The sequence below is a fragment of the Neopsephotus bourkii genome, unplaced genomic scaffold (assembly GCF_033783945.1).
Source record: "Neopsephotus bourkii isolate Nb327-2 ecotype Australia unplaced genomic scaffold, CSIRO-AGI_Nbou_v1 NB_1184, whole genome shotgun sequence".
In the NCBI taxonomy this organism is placed as follows: domain Eukaryota; kingdom Metazoa; phylum Chordata; class Aves; order Psittaciformes; family Psittacidae; genus Neopsephotus; species Neopsephotus bourkii.
Window position 1 is genome coordinate 153195 of NW_026901669.1, and position 20714 is coordinate 173908.

At 45.2% G+C, this 20714-nt stretch overlaps 1 protein-coding gene across 1 annotated transcript; it reads left to right on the forward strand.

Moving 5' to 3' along the window:
• Positions 1-3879: 3879 nt before the first annotated feature.
• Positions 3880-15918, forward strand: NANS (N-acetylneuraminate synthase). Its single transcript, XM_061364070.1, has 6 exons — positions 3880-4089; positions 5749-5964; positions 12279-12378; positions 12645-12799; positions 13849-14115; positions 15275-15918. Exons 1-6 carry the CDS (start codon positions 3958-3960, stop codon positions 15482-15484), a joined length of 1080 nt encoding a protein of 359 aa, XP_061220054.1. The 5' UTR covers positions 3880-3957; the 3' UTR covers positions 15485-15918.
• The last annotated feature ends 4796 nt before the right edge of the window (positions 15919-20714 follow it).

Here is a 20714-nt window from a genome sequence, read left to right on the forward strand (position 1 = left end):
ATGCAAAGATAAAATACACTGACTCAGTAGCTCTTTTTTTATGATGAATGCCAAAAACTGTATGCTGGCTATAACTCGAGTACACACTTTTGCACTATTAAAGCCTTTTTTTTTCTTTTTTTTTTTCTTTTTTTTTTCCTGCTTTCTCACCCTGCAAAAGAAGTAAAGGTACCACCTTTCAGGGCAGGTGTTAGAGACCATTACAGAACACCATCCACAGTGGTTTGTTGATGTGTCACACTGAGGTGAAGAGTGTATTGCAGGAGAATTACATGAATAAAATCTTCATGAAATGACAAAAAGGCAAGCAGACTACAAAAGGCTTTCGGGATGGATCTGTTTCTCTCCATTCTGTGAAAGAGGTGACATGTAATTCCAATTTCCAAATGTACTGAGATCTGGTTTACAAGTAGTTTAAAAATATGATTGTTCCAAGCCCTGTCCAACCTGTCCTTGAACACTGCCAGGGATGGGGCAGCCACAGCTTCTCTGGGTAACCTGTGCCAGGGCCTCACCACCCTCACAGGGAAGAACTTCTTCCTAAATCTCCCCTGTGTCAGGCTATAGCCATTGACCCTTGCCCTGTCCCAACAGGCACTTGACAAAGCCCTCTCAGGGCATTTCATCAAGCTCACATATGTAGGCCATGAGCATGTAGAACACGCAACATTCTCCACAAGGAACCTGATGTTAAAACCAGAGCTGTGAGCTTTCAGGGAATCACACTTGTGCTACATTCCCATCTTCATCAGATCCTCCATAGTGGTCCAATTTGTTGTTTTCTCTTCTGTGAAATGCATCTTCTCACATGGAGGCAGAGATGACAGCATTCTGCCTGTGCCTATTGTCTATGTGGTCCACTACAAATGATGCTGTCATTGCTAGTCAGAAACTGGAAGTTACCCTTGTCAGAACACAGAATTGGTGAGTTTTCAGGCTTGTTTGCAGCCTGTGCGAATTTGCAGTGTAAACTTGAGATTGGTACCAGGTGTCTTGTTATCATGTGAAGTTTAAGTGTGGGATAATGCCAGACACCTTGAAGATACATGCATAGCCTGAAAATAGAGGCCACAGGGCTGTAAACATCTCACTGGCAGTCAGCTTGTGGTTATTGAAGAATTATAACTTCAAGAGCTGGGGACGCTGCTGTAGGTATAACAAAAAGGATAAAGCAGTCAAAACACTGGAAAAGGCAAAGGGTGAGCTCAGGGGAATTTAACTCCTACCAGCATTGTACATACAGCTTATAGGCCAAGGAAAGGAGGCAAAGACTTAAAATCCACCAAGAAACTCAAAGCATTTTATAAATGGACTAGATCTTGGTAGTTGAAAGGGATTGCAACTGGCAAATGGTCATCATCACTGAATCATCATGGAATTCTTTTCCTATAAACTGCTGAAAGTATATTACCTGCTTCAAGTACCATGACTCTTCATAGGTTTTTTATCACACCAGCCAAGCTCCAGAGCTGTATAAAAGTCTGTTTGTGTCTGAGTGCATAAATTACATGTGCTTGTTGTCTCAAGCTTTGTAATTCATCCGTAAATCATGTAAATTCTGTTTGGCTAGCGTGATAACTGTCCATGTGGCAACTATCACTTTGATCAGCCTTGAAGTGGTCAGACAGTTGTACTGTAGATGATACTTTTAGGTCCCTTACAACTGGAACTGGTTTGCTCTGTTCTGTTCTATTTTATTCTACTCTTAGTATACTTATTATTGTGTACAAATACATCCATAAAATCCCCAGTGTGGGATGGCTCTCCCACTGATACAGAAGAAAACCCTGGTTTAGAACCAGGGGTTTAGAGACCACAGAAAGTTCCACAGAATACAATTTTGGTGCTTTCATGCTTTACATTAGAATTGTATATGTATGTATGTGTATATATATATCTGCATAACCTTTTATCTCCAATTCTACTGCTTCAATACAGGATAAAGAGGAGCACAGGAGCTCAATCTTCTGTTATTTTAGTTTGTGATAGGCAAAATGGTATTCTGGCATTGTAAAACCATTCTAGAAGTTAATTATTTGTGTTCTGGAGGCATCTTTTTCCTGCTGCTTTACCTGACGGTTGAACAAGGAACTTGCCCAAGAAAGAAGGGTGCTCCTGTTCTGTGGGGCTGGTGGTAAGCTTTGTGTGAGAAGAACCTAGAGAGCCCAATGAACTTGAGGAACAAGTTGGGGCTTCGGACTGCAAGCCATATTGTTTGGTTGGAGGAAGGTCTCATATCATGGGTATCCTGTAGTAGATTTGAGTATAAAGCAAAAGTCAGTGAGACATAGCACATTAGAGACTTGCTTCAAATATTACAATTAAGAAATACTTTCTTAATGAACAGCTCTTTCAACCAGCTGCCTTTTCAGGGGACACTTCTTTATATTTTTTCCTCAGCATTAATGTGCATTCTGCATTAAGGTTACACTCACAAGTTGTTCTGCATGGACAACAATAAGTGTGGGTGTTTAAATAAATGGTTGGTTTATGTTTAAAGTCTTAACATCCAACAGACTATGGTGTGGCTTTCAACCCTATATAATTCCTGAAATCGTATTATTATTATAACCAACTGTGGGGTATATTAGTAATGCCTGCAATGTACTTTAAACTTTTTGTGTTTTCTCTAGAAACTGTGCATGAACATACAGAGCGTGTATTACCCATTTCACAAAAGGTAGTCATTTTTGTAGGTACTGTATTTCGCTCAGACCTCTTTCTGTACCTGTGGCCTAGCATTCTTAAATAAGCTTTTCCTGCATTTGTATCCACCATGACGGTAGTCAGTGTCATTGACCAGTGAATATTGATAATAGAGATACAGTTATCATGAAACTTTCCTGGCTGGTGAAGGGCCTGGAGCACAAATTTGATGAGGAACAGCCGAGGGAACTGATTGTTTGGTCTGGAGAAGGAACAGGCTTCCCAGGGCAGTGGTGGAATCACTGTCCCTGGAAGTGTTTACAAACTGTGTGAATGAGGCTGTCAGTGACATGGTTTTGTGGCAGCCTGGCAGTGCTGGGGCAATGGTTGGACTTGATGATTTTGAAGGTCTTTTCCAACCCATTGATTATGTGATTCTACTCAACTTGGTTAGCTACTGGATGATATACATAGAACTCCATTACACTGAAAAGTGACGACATTAAGCTTTGATAAAAATATTTCCTGACTGCCAGAAACAGGAACTCATTAGAAAATGAGATGTCTACACCAATGTTAATAGCTCAGCATCAGCACTGTGCATGCTGCTGCTGCAGAGCAGAAACACTGCTGCAGTTAACAATTAGCACGCTGCTTTTCTGAATACAGATTTATTAACTGTAGGTCTAAATGAGTTTCAGTGCTGGTTTAATTCCATAATGCCATGTACCTGCTGAGTTCAGAGGGGCTTTGCAAAACCATGTGTAAGGTTTGCCACCGTGTCTTTGATTTATTTTGGTGTATCACTGACAGCTTTAGCTAAACCAAGCCCTTCCTGTAAACCCTCTATCAACCATCATATGGGGTCTCTCAGTGTGTGTTTTCTGGGAAGGCGGCCCGTGCAGCTGCCCCGGACCGACCGGTGTCCCACAGGTGAAGCCCAGGGCGGGTACGTGGCCGAACGCTTCTCGGTCCTCAGGCCGGGCCGCTACGTGTCACCGGCACTGCGCTGTACATCTCCAGAACCCCATGCCTCCAGCGAGGCCAGGCATAACCCGCCGCGACTACCAGGACCCCGCCTGTCCCCGCCCTTGCCTCACCATTCCCTCAGCGCTCCCCGCCCGCACAGCGCCCCCTGGCGGCCCAACCAGCATGGTCTCCGGCAGCCGCGCTCCCTCCCTGGAGCTGGTCAATGGGGAGTGCGGTGATGCCGTCAAGCCCCGCCCTGCGCGGCGCGGATTGGCTGTTCCGCCGCAGGCCGAGGCCGTGGCGCTGCGGCAGCGGGCGAGCTCAGCGCGGGTGGGCGCCATCATGTCGCGGGAGTTCGAGCTGTGTCCCGGGCGGCGAATTGGTGGCGATCAGCCATGCTTCATCATCGCAGAGATTGGGCAGAACCACCAAGGCGATCTGGACATCGCCAAGCGCATGATTCGCATGGCCAAGGTGCGCAGCGCTGTTTTGCCGCCGCTAGCCGGGCGGTGGGCGGGCGGTAGTGGGGCTGCCCCGCGGACGTGGACGCTGCCTTCGCCTCTGGGTGCTGAGACCGAGGTGCGGGGCAGCGGGAGTGCGGTGGCACCGGCGGCGGGCAGGGAAGCCGGGGAAGGGCTGGAAGTGTTCTATGGAGGCAGTGGGGTGGGATAGCAGGGAGAGAGGGGGCTCTGCCCCTCTGCACCGCTCTGTGAGACACACCCCCCCTGCAGTCCTGCATCGAGTTCTGGGGCAGCAACACAAAAGGGACGTGGAGCTGTTGGAGCGAGTCCAGAGGAGGCCACGCAGGAGGAGGTGCTGTGAGGGCTGGAGCAGCTCTGCTCTGGAGACAGGCTGAGAGAGCTGGGCTGGTTCAGCGTGGAGGAGAGAAGGCTCCTTAAGGGGAGACCTTAGCGCAGCTCCAGTGCCTAAAGGGGCTACAAGAAACATGGAGAGGGGCTTTGGACAAGGGCCTGTAGGGACAGGACAAGGGGGAATGGCTTTAACCTGACACAGGGGGGAAACTGCGATGAGATCTGAGGCAGAAGTTCCTCCCTTTGAGGATGGTGAAGCCCTGGCACAGGCTGCCCAGAGAATCTGTGGCTGCCCCATCCCTGGCAGTGTTCAAGGCCAGGCTGGACAAGGCTTGGAGCAACCTGGTCTTGTGGAAGGTGTCCCTGCCCATGGCAGGGGGTTGGAACTGGATGAGCTTTAAGGTCTGTGACTCATGATATACAGGAGGAATTTGTAAAACACAGTAGCTAGCAGGAGGAGGTGTTGGTGGTGAGAAGCAGCAGAGCAGGTGATGACTTTGTAGCCCTCGGTCTGTATTTTGCAGTCTGTGGACGTTCTCAGGAAGCCCCCACCTCATTCACAGTACATGTATCTCTCTACACACAGGCAGATTACACAGCCCCCGTGGGGCTATCAGCAGCCTTCCAGCTGTGTCACAAGATAACTGTGAACACTGGAAGAATCAAGTAACTGCCCCTGATGAACCTCAGATTTGATTCCGTTGCAGTAGAGTGCTTTTAGGCCATGTCAGCCTGTAAGGCAGCCAGGCTGCTTTGAAATCTGGTATTGTAACCATTAGATATACTTCTGTTAGAAAACATCATCACTGAAGAAGTCAGGGCATGATGAATTTAGACCTGTGACTGGAGTATATGTACAAAATAATGTGGTCAATTTAACTGCACCATTTGTGTTGCTTCAGAAAAATTTCAGGTTTGAGCTCCTTGCTCTACAGAATCCTGTTGCTTGTTTTCATGTCAAGTTACCATGTGGCAGCTACGCTTCAAAAACACCACAGAAGTCCACTTCAAATAAAGAGGCATGCATAGAAAGAGGCAGTTCAGTTTTTTAGTTTTGGTGTGTTTTCTTTCTAGACTGCTGCTCTACTGCATATGGAGGCATTCTGAAATAGAAAGACTTATGTGTTGGCAGGCTGTCCGTCACTCATTCCTGTTCATACCAGACTGATGTGATGATGATGTTGAATTTGATGATCTTAAAGGTGTTTTCCAACCTGGTTGATTCCGTGTGAAAACTCCACTGCACACAAGCCCATCAGCTGCACGGTCCTTGTGCTCAGGCTCGGGGTCAGCGTTCAGTGTGTACCCACTTGTTTTACAGGAGTGTGGAGCAGACTGTGCCAAGTTCCAGAAGAGCGAACTGGAGCACAAGTTCAACAAGAAGGCTTTAGAAAGGCCCTACACGTCTAAACACTCGTGGGGAAAGACCTACGGAGAGCACAAGCGCCACCTGGAGTTTAGCCACGACCAGTACAGAGAGCTGCAGAAATACGCTTGGGAGGTTGGCATTTTCTTCACGGCTTCTGGCATGGATGAGGTACGTAAGCTGTGCTGGAATGACAAGCAGAGTCTAGCTGTTGTGTCGTGTCGGTTGTTCGGTGTTCTTACATAAGAATATAAAATACATGGGAATGTTGAATTTCTAAATCAGAAGAACAGAGTAATTGTAGTTCTGCAAGGTCACTTGTATCTACTGAGTGATGGCTGAACATCTAGTGAGATGACTGAACATCTTGGGAGACCTGCATGTATGCTGAGTTGTTTATGCACAGTAAATTATATTAGAGAAAAGGCCTCTGTTGAACTTCATAAACAATCAAAAGCTTTGAGAGTTTAGAACAAGACTACAACCTGACCTCTCTCCAGTGTTGACTGGTATATTGGCACCAAGCATTTCAAACCCCTGTATTTAAACCAGATTCCTTTCTCAAGTTATTCTCAACATAAACCCTTTTATTTCTCTCTTTTTTTTTTTTTTTCCCTGTCTGCTGTCTACTAGGCCCCAGTTGGTATTTCCAAGCATCAGAAATGCTTCTATTCCTTTTCTTTTACTTCTCTCATGGGGAGGGTCTCCACTTTGCACTGTTGCTACTGAAGCATTTAGTGCTTTTTTGTCAGTGGGCCACTGAACAGTCAGTCACCAGCTTGTGGACTCCATGGAGCTCATCTGGTGCTTTTCATCCATAGGGTATGAACAGTTTAATTCTTATACATTACCTGTCTCAAAATTATGTTAGTTACATTGTTTTGCAACTAATTTTACATCATGCTGCAACAAATGCAGTGCACAGTTGAAATGTGTAAACTGGAAAGATCAGGAGCAGTTAAACTGCAGTACAGATCAGAGGTTACAGATTGGTTTACTTTTCTTTGTGGCCTAGAAAATGCAGAGAACCAAACAAAGAAGTAAGCTAGCCACTCTTGCATCAGGTAGGCACAGCAATGTTCCTGTCTTTCTGCAAGTAGCCTTATCGAGGGTAGGATTTGTTCAATGTTTTAAAGGTGATCTGTTCAGTGCTTCTTTCTCCTCCCTGATATATCAGCTTAAGCTCATTTCTCACAACTGACAAAATTTCATTCTTTCTTTGTATCTCTTCCCTGTGTATTTGAGCACTATGGTCACATCTCTTGGTTTTTTTTTTTTTTTTTTTTTTTTTATCTGGACTAAGCAACTTCAATTCATTCAGCCTTTTTATCCTGTCTTTTCTAGTGCTCTGGACATTCTCACTGCTTCTATCAATTTACTGTCTGTTGACCAAGATCCATAAATTGCTGTGCCCCAGCTAAGATGATAGGAGCACCAAACACCATGAAAAAATTACTTCGCGGTTTGACAGACAAAATGATATTTTGCATGAATTGCCATAGCCTGATGCCATGTGCTGAGAAACAGATCTGTGAAAAGAGGGTGTTGTGATGCTTCTTTTGTTGTACTCTTCATGTCCAGAGGTCCTCCTGAACAACACATACTCTTTTAAGAAAAGAATAGTTAAGTCCAAGAGTCTTGGAGTATCTGGAACCTTGAAGACCAAAATGCCTTTAGCGGGGGGGAAGTCACACTCCTTGATGTTAAAGCCTCCAGCTTATAAAGGCTATCGTGCAGTGCAGAACACCTTTCATGTGCAGCAGCTAAGATCACTTTCCACCTTTAGGATCCCTCTTTTTTTCAAGATGTTGTGCTTCTTTGTGTGTGACCTCATCAGCTAATTAACGGTACTGATACATGTTTGTGTCTTTTTTTCCTGGTGGCATTTCTGTTAGATATGAGCTTGGAACTCACATCAGACATTGCATAAATGGATGTGATGAGTTCCTGAGAATACATTGACTTCTGTAAATTGAACATGATCTCTGGAACTCCAGCTATGTTGAAAAGGTTAAATTGTGTGTTTAACTGTGTGATGAAATCAGTGAAGTGATGTGTGAAGTAAATATAGAGTAAACACCTTTATCTACCTTGTGTACTGGAGACAGAACAGGATCCTGTGGAACCACTCCCTTTAATGTCCCTGTTGTTTAAGATTACTTACTGATCCTTGAATCCCTTGCAGAAAAGCTGCCACTTTTCAAGAGATATTTACCTAATGAAGTGACTTTAGATAAGGGGGTCTGTCAGTTATACTTCATTTTGTGCAGACTTCTTCAGATATCTGTGGTTTTCTAATAGCGTGAATTCATTGTCTTCACAATGCATCTTAGTGAATAAACTCTATTGAAGAGGTGTTATGCACAACAAAAAGTTGAATCCGCATCATTATGATGGTGGAAAAATTAGGCTGAAGAGGATGTGATTCTCTTCTGGACATTGCTACTCTTTCTCTGGCAGGAAGTAGATTTGGCTGCCACAGTTAGAGCGGAGGAAATTAAAAATGCTTGTGGGTGGTTGAAGGGGGACAAAGTTAGATAACTATTTCATTGTTTCCTCTGGATGTGATTAGAGAATTTTTGTATCTTGCCTGTGGTAGATTTGTGATTTTCTTCCTTAAAAGTACCACACAGCTTGGTGTCATCATCAAACTTGCTGAGAGTGCACTCAATCCCACTGTCAAGTCACCAACAAAAATGTTGAACAAGAACAATCCCAACACCGATCCCTGAGGAACACCACTCACCACGCTTTCCACAAGTCCAGGTAGATGACATCAACTGCTCTACCCCTGTCCATCACTTCTGTAGCCCCATCATAGAAGGCCACCAAATTGGTCAGGCAGGATTTCCCCTTGGTGAAGCTATGCTGGCTGTCACCAAGCACCTTGTTGTTTTTCATGTGCCTTAGCATGCTTTCCAGGAAAATCTGCTCCAAGATTTTGCCAGGCACAGAGGTGAGACTGACTGGTCTGTAGTTCCCTGGGTCATCCATTTTCCCCTTCTTGAAAATGGGGGTTATATTTCCCTTTTTCCGGTCATCAGGAATTTCACCTGACTGCCATGATTTTTCAAATATGATGGCCAGTGGCTTAGCAACTTCATTCACCAGCTCCTTCAGGAACCGTGGATGGATTTCATCAGCTCCCATGGACTTGTGCACGTTCAGGTTCTTAAGATGGTCTCAAACCTGACCCTCTCCTACAATGGGCCTAAGATCTTAATTCTCAGTCCCTGCATCTGTCTTTCCAGACATGGGTGGTGTGCTCAGACCATTTGCCAGAGGAGAGTGAGGCATTAAGAACCTCACCCTTTTCCAAATCCAGGGTAGCCAGTTCTCCTGATAGCTTCCGGAGAGGATCCATGTTGCCTTAGTCTGTCTTTTATTCACTACATACCTATAGAATCCCTTCCTGTTATCTTTCTCATCCCTAGCCAAGTTTAATTCTAACTGAGCCTTAGCTTTTCTGACCTGGTCTCTCGCATCCTGGACCACATCCCTGTATTCTTCCCAGGCCGCCTGTCCTTGCTTCCACCTTTTGTAAGCTTCTTTTTTCCCTCTTAAGTTTCCCTCTAGGGTTCCTATGGAACCTTACTAAGCAGGTTCCTGAAGAGGCCAAAGTCTGCTCTCTTGAAATCCAGGGCAGTGAGCTTGCTGCATGCTCTTCTTACTGGCCTGAGCATCTTGAACTTGACCATCTCATGATTGCTACAACCAAGGCTGCCCTGGAGCATCACATTACCAGCCAGCCCATCCCTGTTGGTGAGCATGAAGTCAAGCATGGCACCTTTCCTTATCGGCTCCTCTATTACTTGCAGAAGGAAGTTGTCTTCCACACAATTGAGGAATCTCCTGGATTGCTTGTGCTGGGCCGTACTGTCCCTCCAACAGATATCAGGGTGTTTGAAGTCCCCCATGAAGACAGGGGCCTGCAAGCATGAGGCTGTTCCTATCTGTCTACAGAGTGCTTCATCCACAGAGTCCTCTTGATCAGGGGGTCTGTAACAGATCCCCACAGTAATGTCCTCCACTGCTGTTCTCCCTCTGACCCACAAATTCTCTGTTGACTGATCACCTATCCCCAGACAGAGTTCCATGCTTTCCAGCCTCTCACTGGCATAAATAGCAACTCCCTCTTCCCGTCTGCCTGACCTGTCTAAAGAGCCTGTAACCTTCCATTCCAACACTCCCAAGTTATGGCAGCTATCCCACCATGTTTCTGTGATGCCACTGATACCATATCCCTGTAGGGGTGCACACATCTCTTAACTCCTCTTGTTTATTCCCCATACTACAGGCATTTGTATAGAGGCATTTGAGCTGAGCTCCAAATGAACCCAGCTCACTGGCTGAAGGAGTTGAAGTATCTTTGCATCACTCTTGAGTGTTTATTACAGGTGCTGGCAGCTGACTGGAAGTGTTGGGATGGAATGATGCTCCCCTCCCCTATTACATGTAGTTTAAAGCTTTCATGACCAGCCTGGCAAGTCTCCTGGCAAAGCAGCACGCAGACCAGCTACACCAGCCCCCAGTAGACCTGGCCTACTAAATTGAATCCCATGTTCTAGATACCCAAACCCCTGGCTATGGCACCACTGTTCTAATAATTTATTAACCTGCAAAATAATCCTAGTCTTTTTAAGGTCCTCCCCTTTGTCCTTCAGAATTGATGAAAAGACAGTCTGAGATCCAGAGCCCCTAACCACCTCTCCCAGGGCTCTGCAGGCCTTAATGTTCTCTGGGCTACTGCTATCTGTATCCCTAGCACCCGCACGGACCACTAGAATTAAGTCAGTGGGGCTTCCTAGACCAGACAGCCTCTCTGCAACATCCCTGATCCGTGCCCCTGGAAGGCAACACACCTCCTTTGAGACTGGGTCAGACCGACAAATGGATGCCTCTGTCCCTTTCGGAGTCCCCTACTACTACAACCTGCTGCTTTTTCCTGGCAGCACCGGTAGTGATCATATTTACCAGTGCATCAACCAGTTGTTCATGTAGTGAGTGTGTTTTCTCGTTAGCCCCCTGCAGAACTGTGCAGTGATTCTGGGTGAAGACAACAGATTTAGGAAGAAGCCACTTGCTGTTAATTGTCCTCTTCCTCCTCTTTTTTTTTTTTCTTTTTTTTTTTCTTTTTTTGTTGTTACTATTTCCCATCTTCCTCGGTTAATGCTCTCCTTTCCTGCATGAGCTAGAGTGGACGCTTGAAGCCCCTGCACAGTTTGGGCCTGGAGCAAGCAGTGCTGCTTCCTCTCAACTTCCCTGACATCTTTCAGCCTAGTGACAGCGTCCCGCAGCTCAGCCCTTGCTGCAGGAGGAACTCTGCCAGGGAGCACCGAGTGCAGCCCTGCCCATTGTGCAGCCTCCCCTCACCAGACCAGTGCAGGCACTCTCTACACCCCGAGCTCTGCGCTGCAGCCTCCCCTCATTGAGTCTGTCTGGTGCCGATGTTCCTACTGCCGGGGCAGCCACAGCAAAGCTCCCAAAGCGAGAGCAGCCCGAGACCTGGGCCCTGACGGTCCCCCCCCCTCCCGCCCACGCCAAATGCTGCGCCACGCTCTCCCTGGGCCGGGTTTTCCCCGCTCGGAGCGGGGCCGTCCCTCCTGGCTCCGCCCGCTGTGAGTTCCTGCTCGCCTGAGCGGAGCTGCGGCTCCTTGGGCAAGGCGGGGCGAGGGCTCGAGGCTCCCTCGGTGGCTCTGGCCGCTCAAGAACTGAGGCTCCTGGACGCTGAGCTGCCGCGCGCTGCAGGGTTGACGGCTGCTGTCTGGCTCATTTTGGATTTCCCTTCTTGGGGCACTGTTTCCCAGGTGCTTATTCAGTATACTCACACAGGTTTTCAGAGTGACAGACCTATTCAGGAAAACTTCTGTTTGCAGTGTAGTAATTCTGTCCTGCAGGAAGTGTGTGGCAAAAAGACTGCTTGTGTGACTAGAGTGTGTTTTTTATTCTGCGGGGAAGGTCCCATCTGCAGGTAGTTGCTGTCTCTGATAGTACCAAAAAGAAAATGCTGTGGCCCACAGGCTCATTTTGAAGCTAGAGAAGCAGCTGAGCTCACCTGAACTAGGCAGCTGTACCTACAGCTTGACCAGCTACGGCTGGGAGACCAGAGAGCCTGGCTGGAGACAGGGATTCCAGTCAAAAACCTGTGTGACATCTGCTTTTGGAATAGAGGTTTGGAAGAAAGCACTTCGTTAATATTTCACCTGGAGGGAAATGAGAAACTAATCTCCTTGCAATAGTAAATACTATTTCAGGAGCTACTTGGGATATATACATGTATGTCCGTGTGTATGTATATAGGTATACACACATATATATGTGTGTGTGTATATACATGTGTATATACGTATGACCTACTAAATTTGGTCAAAACTAAATTTGGTTTTGCTGTTTTGAAGGGTTGTTTGTATTCCAGCATGGTAGTTCTTCAACTTTGATCCAGCTGAAGTGGTGAGTTGAAATTCAGTGATGTCTTTTCCTTGCAGATGGCTGTGGAATTTTTACATGAACTGAATGTTCCATTTTTCAAAGTAGGATCAGGAGATACAAACAATTTTCCCTATTTGGAGAAGACTGCAAAGAAAGGTATTCATTTCCTTTCGAGCTGCCCCAGTGTGTCCCAGTAGATCAGTTATTAGATATTTCCTCCTGTTGATTTTGGGAAAAAAAGTGTAAAAATACCTTTAGAGGAAAATCCCCCTCAGACTCAGAGAGGCAGGGGGAGCGGGAAAGGTTCACCCAGCTTTCTTTCCTAGTTTAACTGAATTAATTTACCTCAAAAATTTAATTTAATCTCACATAGCTTTCTGACAGACCTAGGACAAAACATGTACATATTTTCTAATGGGTAGGTCGCCCGATGGTGATTTCCAGCGGGATGCAGTCAATGAACACAATGCACCAGGTTTATGAGATTGTGAAGCCCCTCAATCCAAACTTCTGCTTCCTGCAGTGCACCAGTGCATACCCGCTTCAGCCAGAGGATGTCAACCTCCGCGTTATATCGGTCAGTAACCCAGAGTGTGCCCTGTGCAGGGTACCACTTTCACTGAGATCCAGATCTTAGGCATGCTGGAATTTGCCTCTTAGAAGTTAGAAAGATGTGTAATTTTCCTGTAATTCATGCAAGTGCTGAAGTAAAGATACCCACTGTATCCTTTTTCAGCAGAACTCAGCTTTAAGGAACATTATAAAGGGTATAACCTGGAGTATTCACGACTAAACAGGGAAATATGACATATGGTTATGTCATATGACAGGTCAGCTGCTGGTAGTGCGAAGAAAAATTATGTAGACTGTTACCATTAAGAAGGTACATGGAATTGATAACATAATTTTAAACAGCGGGCTAGAAGAGAAAACTGTTTAAAATGCTTCATGTGAGTATCAGAGTAATGAAGAAAATGGATTAGGCCCATGTATAGTTTCCTTGGCTGAAGATATTTCTTGGATATGCCCAATAAAAATTCAGGAAAATTTTCCAAAATTGGCCAGTGTTCAAGCACATGCCTATCTTTATGCACATATAGTCTGTTATTTTTTAGTAGAATTTTTAGTGACTGTGTTTAGTTGACTTTATGATTGAGCAACTGTCCCTTATGCATGGATGAAAGGATTGCTTCAGATTTTAAATATGTGGTTGAAGGAGTCTGCTTTGGCTACAGGTTAAGTTTAACTGGTCCACTGTTTTTGTGGATGAAAATAGAGCACTACTCTGTCAGTGTAACTGACAGTGATGTTAGTTACGTTTTGAACCTTTCAGGACCTTGAGGAGTACAACTGAATTAAAAGGAAAAGCATAAGTGAAGTTGTAGAAAAAAACACACCATCTTTTTCTTGTCAGCACTGAATTCTTAGTAAAATTCTTAGAACATGATGATCAGTAATGCAGTGTGACATGTTGAATGCAAGAAAGATCAATTTTCAGCGTAACCAACTGCTTGTTTTGTGGCACAGTAATTTGCCATGATTTTTATTGCAGTTATCACTGTTAAATTTGCTTTGTCTTTGAAATTGCTACCTTGATAATTCAGATCAACTCTGTCACGATTCAAGGCCTATCAGTCAGCTTTTCCTGATATCCCCATTGGCTACTCGGGGCATGAAACTGGCATCGCCATTTCGGTGGCAGCGGTTGCGTTGGGAGCTAAAGTGGTGGAACGCCATGTGACTCTGGACAAAACATGGAAAGGAAGTGACCACCAGGCATCCCTGGAGCCAAACGAATTGGCAGAGCTGGTGAAAGCCATCCGTACTGTGGAAAAAGCAATGGGATCTCCAGTCAAACAGCTACTGCCCTGTGAAATGGCTTGCAACGAAAAGGTAGGTTTAGATTTGTTTCATGTATAGCTGGAACTTACTTAGACCTATGGTTAATAAGTCTGTATTCAGAAAAGCAGTGTTTTAATAATTTATTGCAGCAGTGTTTCTGCCTCTGCAATCAGAAATCTCTACTCTGCAGCAGCATCTTGCGCAGTGCTTACGTTGAACCGCTGGAGTGGGTGCAGACCTGTCATTTTCTGAGAGTGTTTCTGGCAGTCATGAACTATCAAAGCATAATGTGGTCAGTGTTCATTGTAATGGAGTTCTGTGTCTGTCATCCAGTGGTTAACTTAGTTGGGTAGAATCATGGAGTCATTTATGCTGGAAGGGACGTTTTGAGATCATCGAGTCCAGCCATTGCCCCACGACTGCTAAGACCACCACTAAACCATGTTGCCTGTACATCTAAATACCTCCAGGGACGGTGATTCCACCGCTGCCCTGGACATCTTGTTCCGGAGCCTGACCACCCTTTCAGGGAAGAAATTGTTCCTAACATCCAGTCTAAACCTCCCCTGGCACAGCTTGAGGCCATTTCCTCTTATTGTATCATGTGTTCCCTGGGAGAAGAGACAGCCACCTCCTGGCTCCATCCTCCTTTCAGATTGTTGTACAAAGCGATAAGGTCCCTCCTGAGCCTTTTCTTCTCCAAACTAAACCCCCCCAGTTCCCTCAGCCATTTCCCATCACACTTGTGCTCCAGGCCCTTCACCAGCTCCGTTGCCCTTCTCTGGACCCACTCCAGCACCTCAATGTCTCTTTTGTAGTGAGGGGTCCAGAACTGAACACAGGATTCAACGTGCAGCGTCACCAGTGCCTGGTACAAAGTACTTGGTAATAGTCATAGGAATATTGGTTCTCTGTGACTGTTTATGAGCTACTATTACACTAAGCTAGAATACCAGTTAGTCTAATGAGATTCTCTCTACTCTGATTCTGAAAAATTACAGTGATCCATTATCTAATTTCAGAAAGAGAGCCTAGTTACAGTGAGGTTACCACTCAGCCTTCACTTGGAATAGGAGTTAATGAGGAGGGAAGTTCTATACAACTTATTCCCAAGTAACTGCAGAATATTCCTTAGCCTTTTTTTGCTATACTTTTTTGCCTATGAATGTGCTTGACTTATTTTTTAATTTTCTGTTTTCCTCCCCTGTAGCTGGGAAAATCCATTGTGGCAAAAGTAGCAATTCCTGAAGGTGCAGTACTCACACTTGACATGCTGACAGTGAAGGTGGGAGAGCCCAGGGGATTTCCCCCAGAAGCAATCTTTGATCTGGTGGGCCAGAAGGTTAAATTAAATATTGAAGAAGACGAAACCATCACTGACCAAGCAGTGGAAAATCACGTCAAAAAAGTAAAGTGCTAAATCAGAACACTCTATTCTGTATTTCATCATATATATTTAAGTATAGCAGCATTGTAGATTAGAAGGAAAGAGTGTAATTATGAGGATTCAAGCAGGTTAGAATTTTCAGGTTCTCAAGTTGCTGAAGCAAGTGGAGATAAATTACGAAGGGTAATTTTATTAGAAATAGTATAGCATTGCATCTAGAAAATACTGTGCTCCTCCTGTCTCCATTCCTTTTAACCTAGGTTAATTTGGAGGTTTGCCACATGTAGAACCACAGTCTGCTACTGTCTAACTTCCTTTTCTGGTAAGAACACAGTAAATCATGATAATTTTGTCTGCAGTTTGAGTTGTTCTAACTCTGTACTTTTTGGTGTTCCTCTTTATTTCTTCCTCACCCTGTGATAACAGCATGCTAGTTGGAGTTGAATTTAGATAGATGCTGCTGAACAGTGTAACCTGCAGTTCTTAGGAGACAGTACCCAGAAAGGAGGCAAATGGGATATGTACAAAGGTCCCATTTAAGGGGCAAGGAAAGAGCCTTTTTGTACTTTTCGTGAACTGAAAGGGGAGAGGGCAATCAGACAGATTAAGGAGGGAAGAGTAGATGCAAGATGGATCTGTGGAAATAAACTTACCATACACTTCAGAAACATGTCAGAAGAGTCTGTTGTGAACTGAGTGAAGCCTGAAATCTTCAGTCAATTTGGATACCTCTGGGGATACTATGTTGGGGCAGCTTTTCTGGTAGGAAGCCAAAGGCTGGTGAAGATTCAGCAGCTCCTTTCCTGGACTAAGCCAATACATTGGGTTGGGTTATTTCCCCTAACCCTGATTTTGGAAGCAGCTGAAGCTGAATGCTTGACCAGATCACATAACTGAGCTTCAGCTTGTGGTCAGTGCTGCTCTTGTGTTCTCTGTGCCTGCAGCACAGCTGCTTGCTTTTCAGGTATGAAGTGCAATCCTACTTCTGTCAGCTTGCTGCTCTTCCCTTTGTCCAGGAACGAGGCCTGTGACAGCAGTTGAATCTCTCAGCACTTTTAGTACAGAGATGCTTTGGTGTAATTCATCTCCATTTTTCTTTAGTGGAATCATTTACCTAGTGATGGTTATTTGGAACTTGCTACCTCTTGGTCATGAGCTGATGAAGTGTCTTGAGTTTGGTGGTAGTGTTTCTGTGCCTGTGAGCTGTTGACTTTCAAGACGTTTACCCTTCTGCAATTCTGAGGAAGCTGTGTTTGCACCTTTAAACTGAGAAGCAGAGATCATTCGAGTCATGTGCTTGACCATATGTGAGCTCTGACTGATGCAGTACGCTTGCCTTACATTAAGAAAACTGCTCAATTGTTAAAATGATTCTTTGTTTCAAATTGAAAAATAAATTTGCTGTATAAAACAAGGTACTGTTTCTGCGTTTCAGCCTGTGGTCAGACCTTGCCTTTGCCAGCACCAGTGCCATGGTTTCAAGGCCTTCAATATTTGAATACTGTCAGGATGACCTGACCTCGTTCAAGCAGCAGTGGTTCTTCACTCCAGCAGGGCTGGTTCTAGAGCCTGCTGTAAATGTAGACAGAAATGTGCAGGAACTTTAATAATGTATTGGGGAAAAAAATAAATTACCCCTGTACAGAAACTTGGAGCTGTCTCCTTTTATGAGAGCATACCCTTGTGCAGTTGCAGTTAAAGAGCCTTTGCAAATAGGACACACAAATAAATGAATCGCTGACCCAGTGTTTTTATTGCCCCTGTGAGTCCTCCAGGCATCTCATCTTCTCTTGGGCGTGGTACATGATTTCCTCATGGTTCTGCTCTGTGCAGGAAGCACAGGGCTATTCAGAGGCCCAGTTCAGGGTCTCTGTCACAGGACCAGCTAGCTAATGGCTATTGAGCAGGGCTGCAGAAGCTCCTACTTCAGCTTTATGTGAAGGGACCATTCCAAAAGTTGGTGCCAGTCTTTGATTTTTATGAGATGATACTTAATTGTGAGCGAATTTGCTCAGTGCACTTATTATCCAAATCTGACCTTTTCAACTATAACAATATGCAATAATATTGTTATATTACATACACAATATGTTACTATATACAGACTTGAAGCCTGAACCGACCTAACTGCAGATCCTTCCCAGAGCCTCAGGGCTGGGTACACGAGTTTTATGAACCTGCAGCAGAAGGTGTTCAGGTGAGCCATGCCATTGGTGACATTGTAGAATGAAAGGATTCCTGCTTCATAATCCAGGAAAACACCAGTGTGATTGGGATCATCTCCTGTGCGGAGGGATTCTCTCCCCCTAGTGAAATGCTCAGTATGCAAACTCATTAAAGCACCAGGATGCTCTGTTCCAGCCGCATTGGCAGGTTTTGGAGTCTCCTTTCTTGTCAATGGAAGGGTAGGCTGCACCAGCCCGCCATCCTGCTCCAGTGTGGAGCAGGTCCGCTTCCCAGTAATGGCTTCCAGAGAGGAAGGCATCCCTGCTCAGCACTTGCCATAACTTACTGAATGTGGAGCAGGTCCACTTCCCAGTAATGGCTTCCAGAGAGGAAGGCATCCCTGCTCAGCACTTGCCATAACTTACTGAATGTGGAGCAGGTCCACTTCCCAGTAATGGCTTCCAGAGAGGAACGCATCCCTGCTCAGCACTTGCCATAACTTACTGAATGTGGAGCAGGTCCACTTCCCAGTAATGGCTTCCAGAGAGGAAGGCATCCCTGCTCAGCACTTGCCATAACTTACTGAATCTCTGGGGACCACAAGGATAGAACAACCTCCTCCAGTTACAGCTTATTGTCATCAGACAGTTACAGTCATCAGACAGTTACAGTCATCAGCATCAGGTGAAGGCTGTCATGCTCCTAGCTGCACAAAACCAGGAGAAAAATCACTCATGAAACTGAACAGGTTTGAAATGACAGTCACACAGGACAGGTCAAAAAGCTACAGGACTTTGAAGAGATTTTTCTTTGAAGACACTGTCCTACAACTGCAATATTGAACTGCCACATGTCTCACACAGGTTTTCCTTTCCTATACCTCAGTAGTTTACTGTGATGTCATATGCTGTTTTCATGTTATAGAAATAACCCCAACGTGATCTGGCATCTTTAAAACAACCCCCTTCACTCTTTCTGTCAAGCCTGATGAAACCAGTGTCAGTACTTAAAGGACACAGCACATCTATTTTTTCTTGTAAGTGAAATACACAGGACAGAGAGGATCCCCACCAGAACCCACACACCACAGAGTGAGGACAGCTCCACCACTAGGTAAAGACTGTAACAGACAAGTCTCCCTGCGTTCAGTCCGCCGATTAGCTTGTTAGGCTGCACATTAGGTCCTCCTGCCGGCAGAGCAGGGGCTATGTCAGCCAAGAACCTAGCTGTTGTGGTTGAGGCAGGGCCTGCCAGAACACTGCAGGAATGAAATGAGATTAACCCGTTGGCTAGGACCTTTTGGGGGGAATCCCAACAGTGAAGAAATAAAACCTCTAGGTTTTAAAAGCAATCTAAAGAATAAAATTCCACCCCACCCCAATCTCTCCAAATCCATGTTTCCTATGTGGGAGATACGTTGCTAGCACACACAGCAGAATGCCAAGGCCACTCACAGCAATGGAAACTTCCAAGTCTGCTACAGTGCAAGGATGTGAAAATGTACCAGAGGCCTTCCCATGAAGAATGGGATCCTTTGGCTTCTGTCAGGGCATAAGCACGTGGCCACACACCCTTACCAAAAGGGTGAATGTCATTATCAAAGAGAAACTGACATTTCCCTGTAGGCAAAAGGAAAAGCACTGCCCCCTCCAGTAAAATGGATGTTGCTCAGGGTAATTAGGATCTCTTTCTGTTAAAGAAATCAGACAATTTAGGCTTCCTCCTGCTGTTTCCAAGAGGGTTGCCCTTCCTCAGACCTTCATATTACACTGCAAAAAAGAAGACCTAATACAGGTCCTCAAGATTGAAAGACTCGTGACTCTTCCATGTATGTTTAAAATTATTATGAATTTCATACAGACCTGAAATCAATGCTATAGCAGGAACACCTGACAGCTCAAAAAACAGGAAACTGGTTCATCAAAATACCAACAGAAAGAACATTAAAAAGCAGTGAGAAAGATGCTACTTCCATACAGAAGGATCTACGGAAAAGGTGACTAGAGCAGTTTACTTTGAGAATAAGAGGTAGAAAGAGACCATACAATACCACCTCCAGCAAATGAATAGGATCAGCGTGCTGCTATATTTGGTCCGACGTAAGAAGGCCTCTAGGGCTGCAAGCTTCTCTTGACAGGCCCCCAGCTGCTTTGCCTTCTCAAGGGGGATGCAAAACCCATCAGAAGCAAAGTTATGCATTCACTTCGGAGAGATCAACTGCCAAATCCCACTTCTGAGGCAATCCCTGGAAAGGCAGGCTTTGGTACACATGGATTCCTAAGAAATATCCTTAATCAGCATGAGCAAATCTTGTGTGTGCTCCAGGTTTCTGATACCCTGGGAAAGATTTACAAGGCATATAATGAGTTCTTTTCTTAACAGATTAGGACAGATAGTACCTCTTGCTTCAGGCATGGAGTTCTTGCAAAAATCACTTCTGCCTGCTGCCACAGAATGAGCACTGTGTGCAGTTCTGGTGTCCCCAACATGAGAAGAACATGGAGGTGTTCAAGCAAGTCAAGAGGAGGCCACGAGGATGATTCCGGTATGAAGACAGGCAATAAACACTGGGACAGACCACAAAACATGCCTCTTCCACAGTACAAACCATACAGTTTGTACACATAGTACATGGTGAGTTTAGGTTAATTCTGTTGCCAGAAAGATCAGTTTTCTGCTGCTGGGAATACTGCCTAATCCAGCAGAGCTCACAGGAATTGGATTTGGCTGCTGCCTGTGATTAACCTGGTGCCCAGAATCTCGCACAGGCTGGTGCTGCACCACAGAAGTTGTTTGCAGCACACACACATATGCTGGAGCTGTCAGTGAATAGCATCCAGAGAGAAAGGGACAAAATCCTGGTACGGAGGCAGCAGCTAAGCTGATGTCAGCTTCACTTGCGTTCATCTTGTCACTAGTTCTGCAGGGCTCAGGTTTTTTAACATTTGCCTAGATTATCTGAATGCAAGAGTCGTAGAATCACAGAATCAATCAGGCCGGAAAAGACCTTTAAGATCATCAAGTCCAACCGTCCACCAGCACTGCCAAGGTCACCACTAAACCATGCCACTGAGGGCCTCATCTACGCGGTTTTTGA

Bases quoted from the DNA above. Each gene is read 5' to 3' on its own strand.
- NANS (XM_061364070.1), top strand. From the start codon at position 3,958: ATGTCGCGGGAGTTCGAGCTGTGTCCCGGGCGGCGAATTGGTGGCGAT. The intron at 12,379-12,644 runs GTATTCATTTCC...TCTAATGGGTAG, and splicing joins GGAGAAGACTGCAAAGAAAG to GTCGCCCGATGGTGATTTCC. The intron at 12,800-13,848 runs GTCAGTAACCCA...TCACGATTCAAG, and splicing joins TCAACCTCCGCGTTATATCG to GCCTATCAGTCAGCTTTTCC.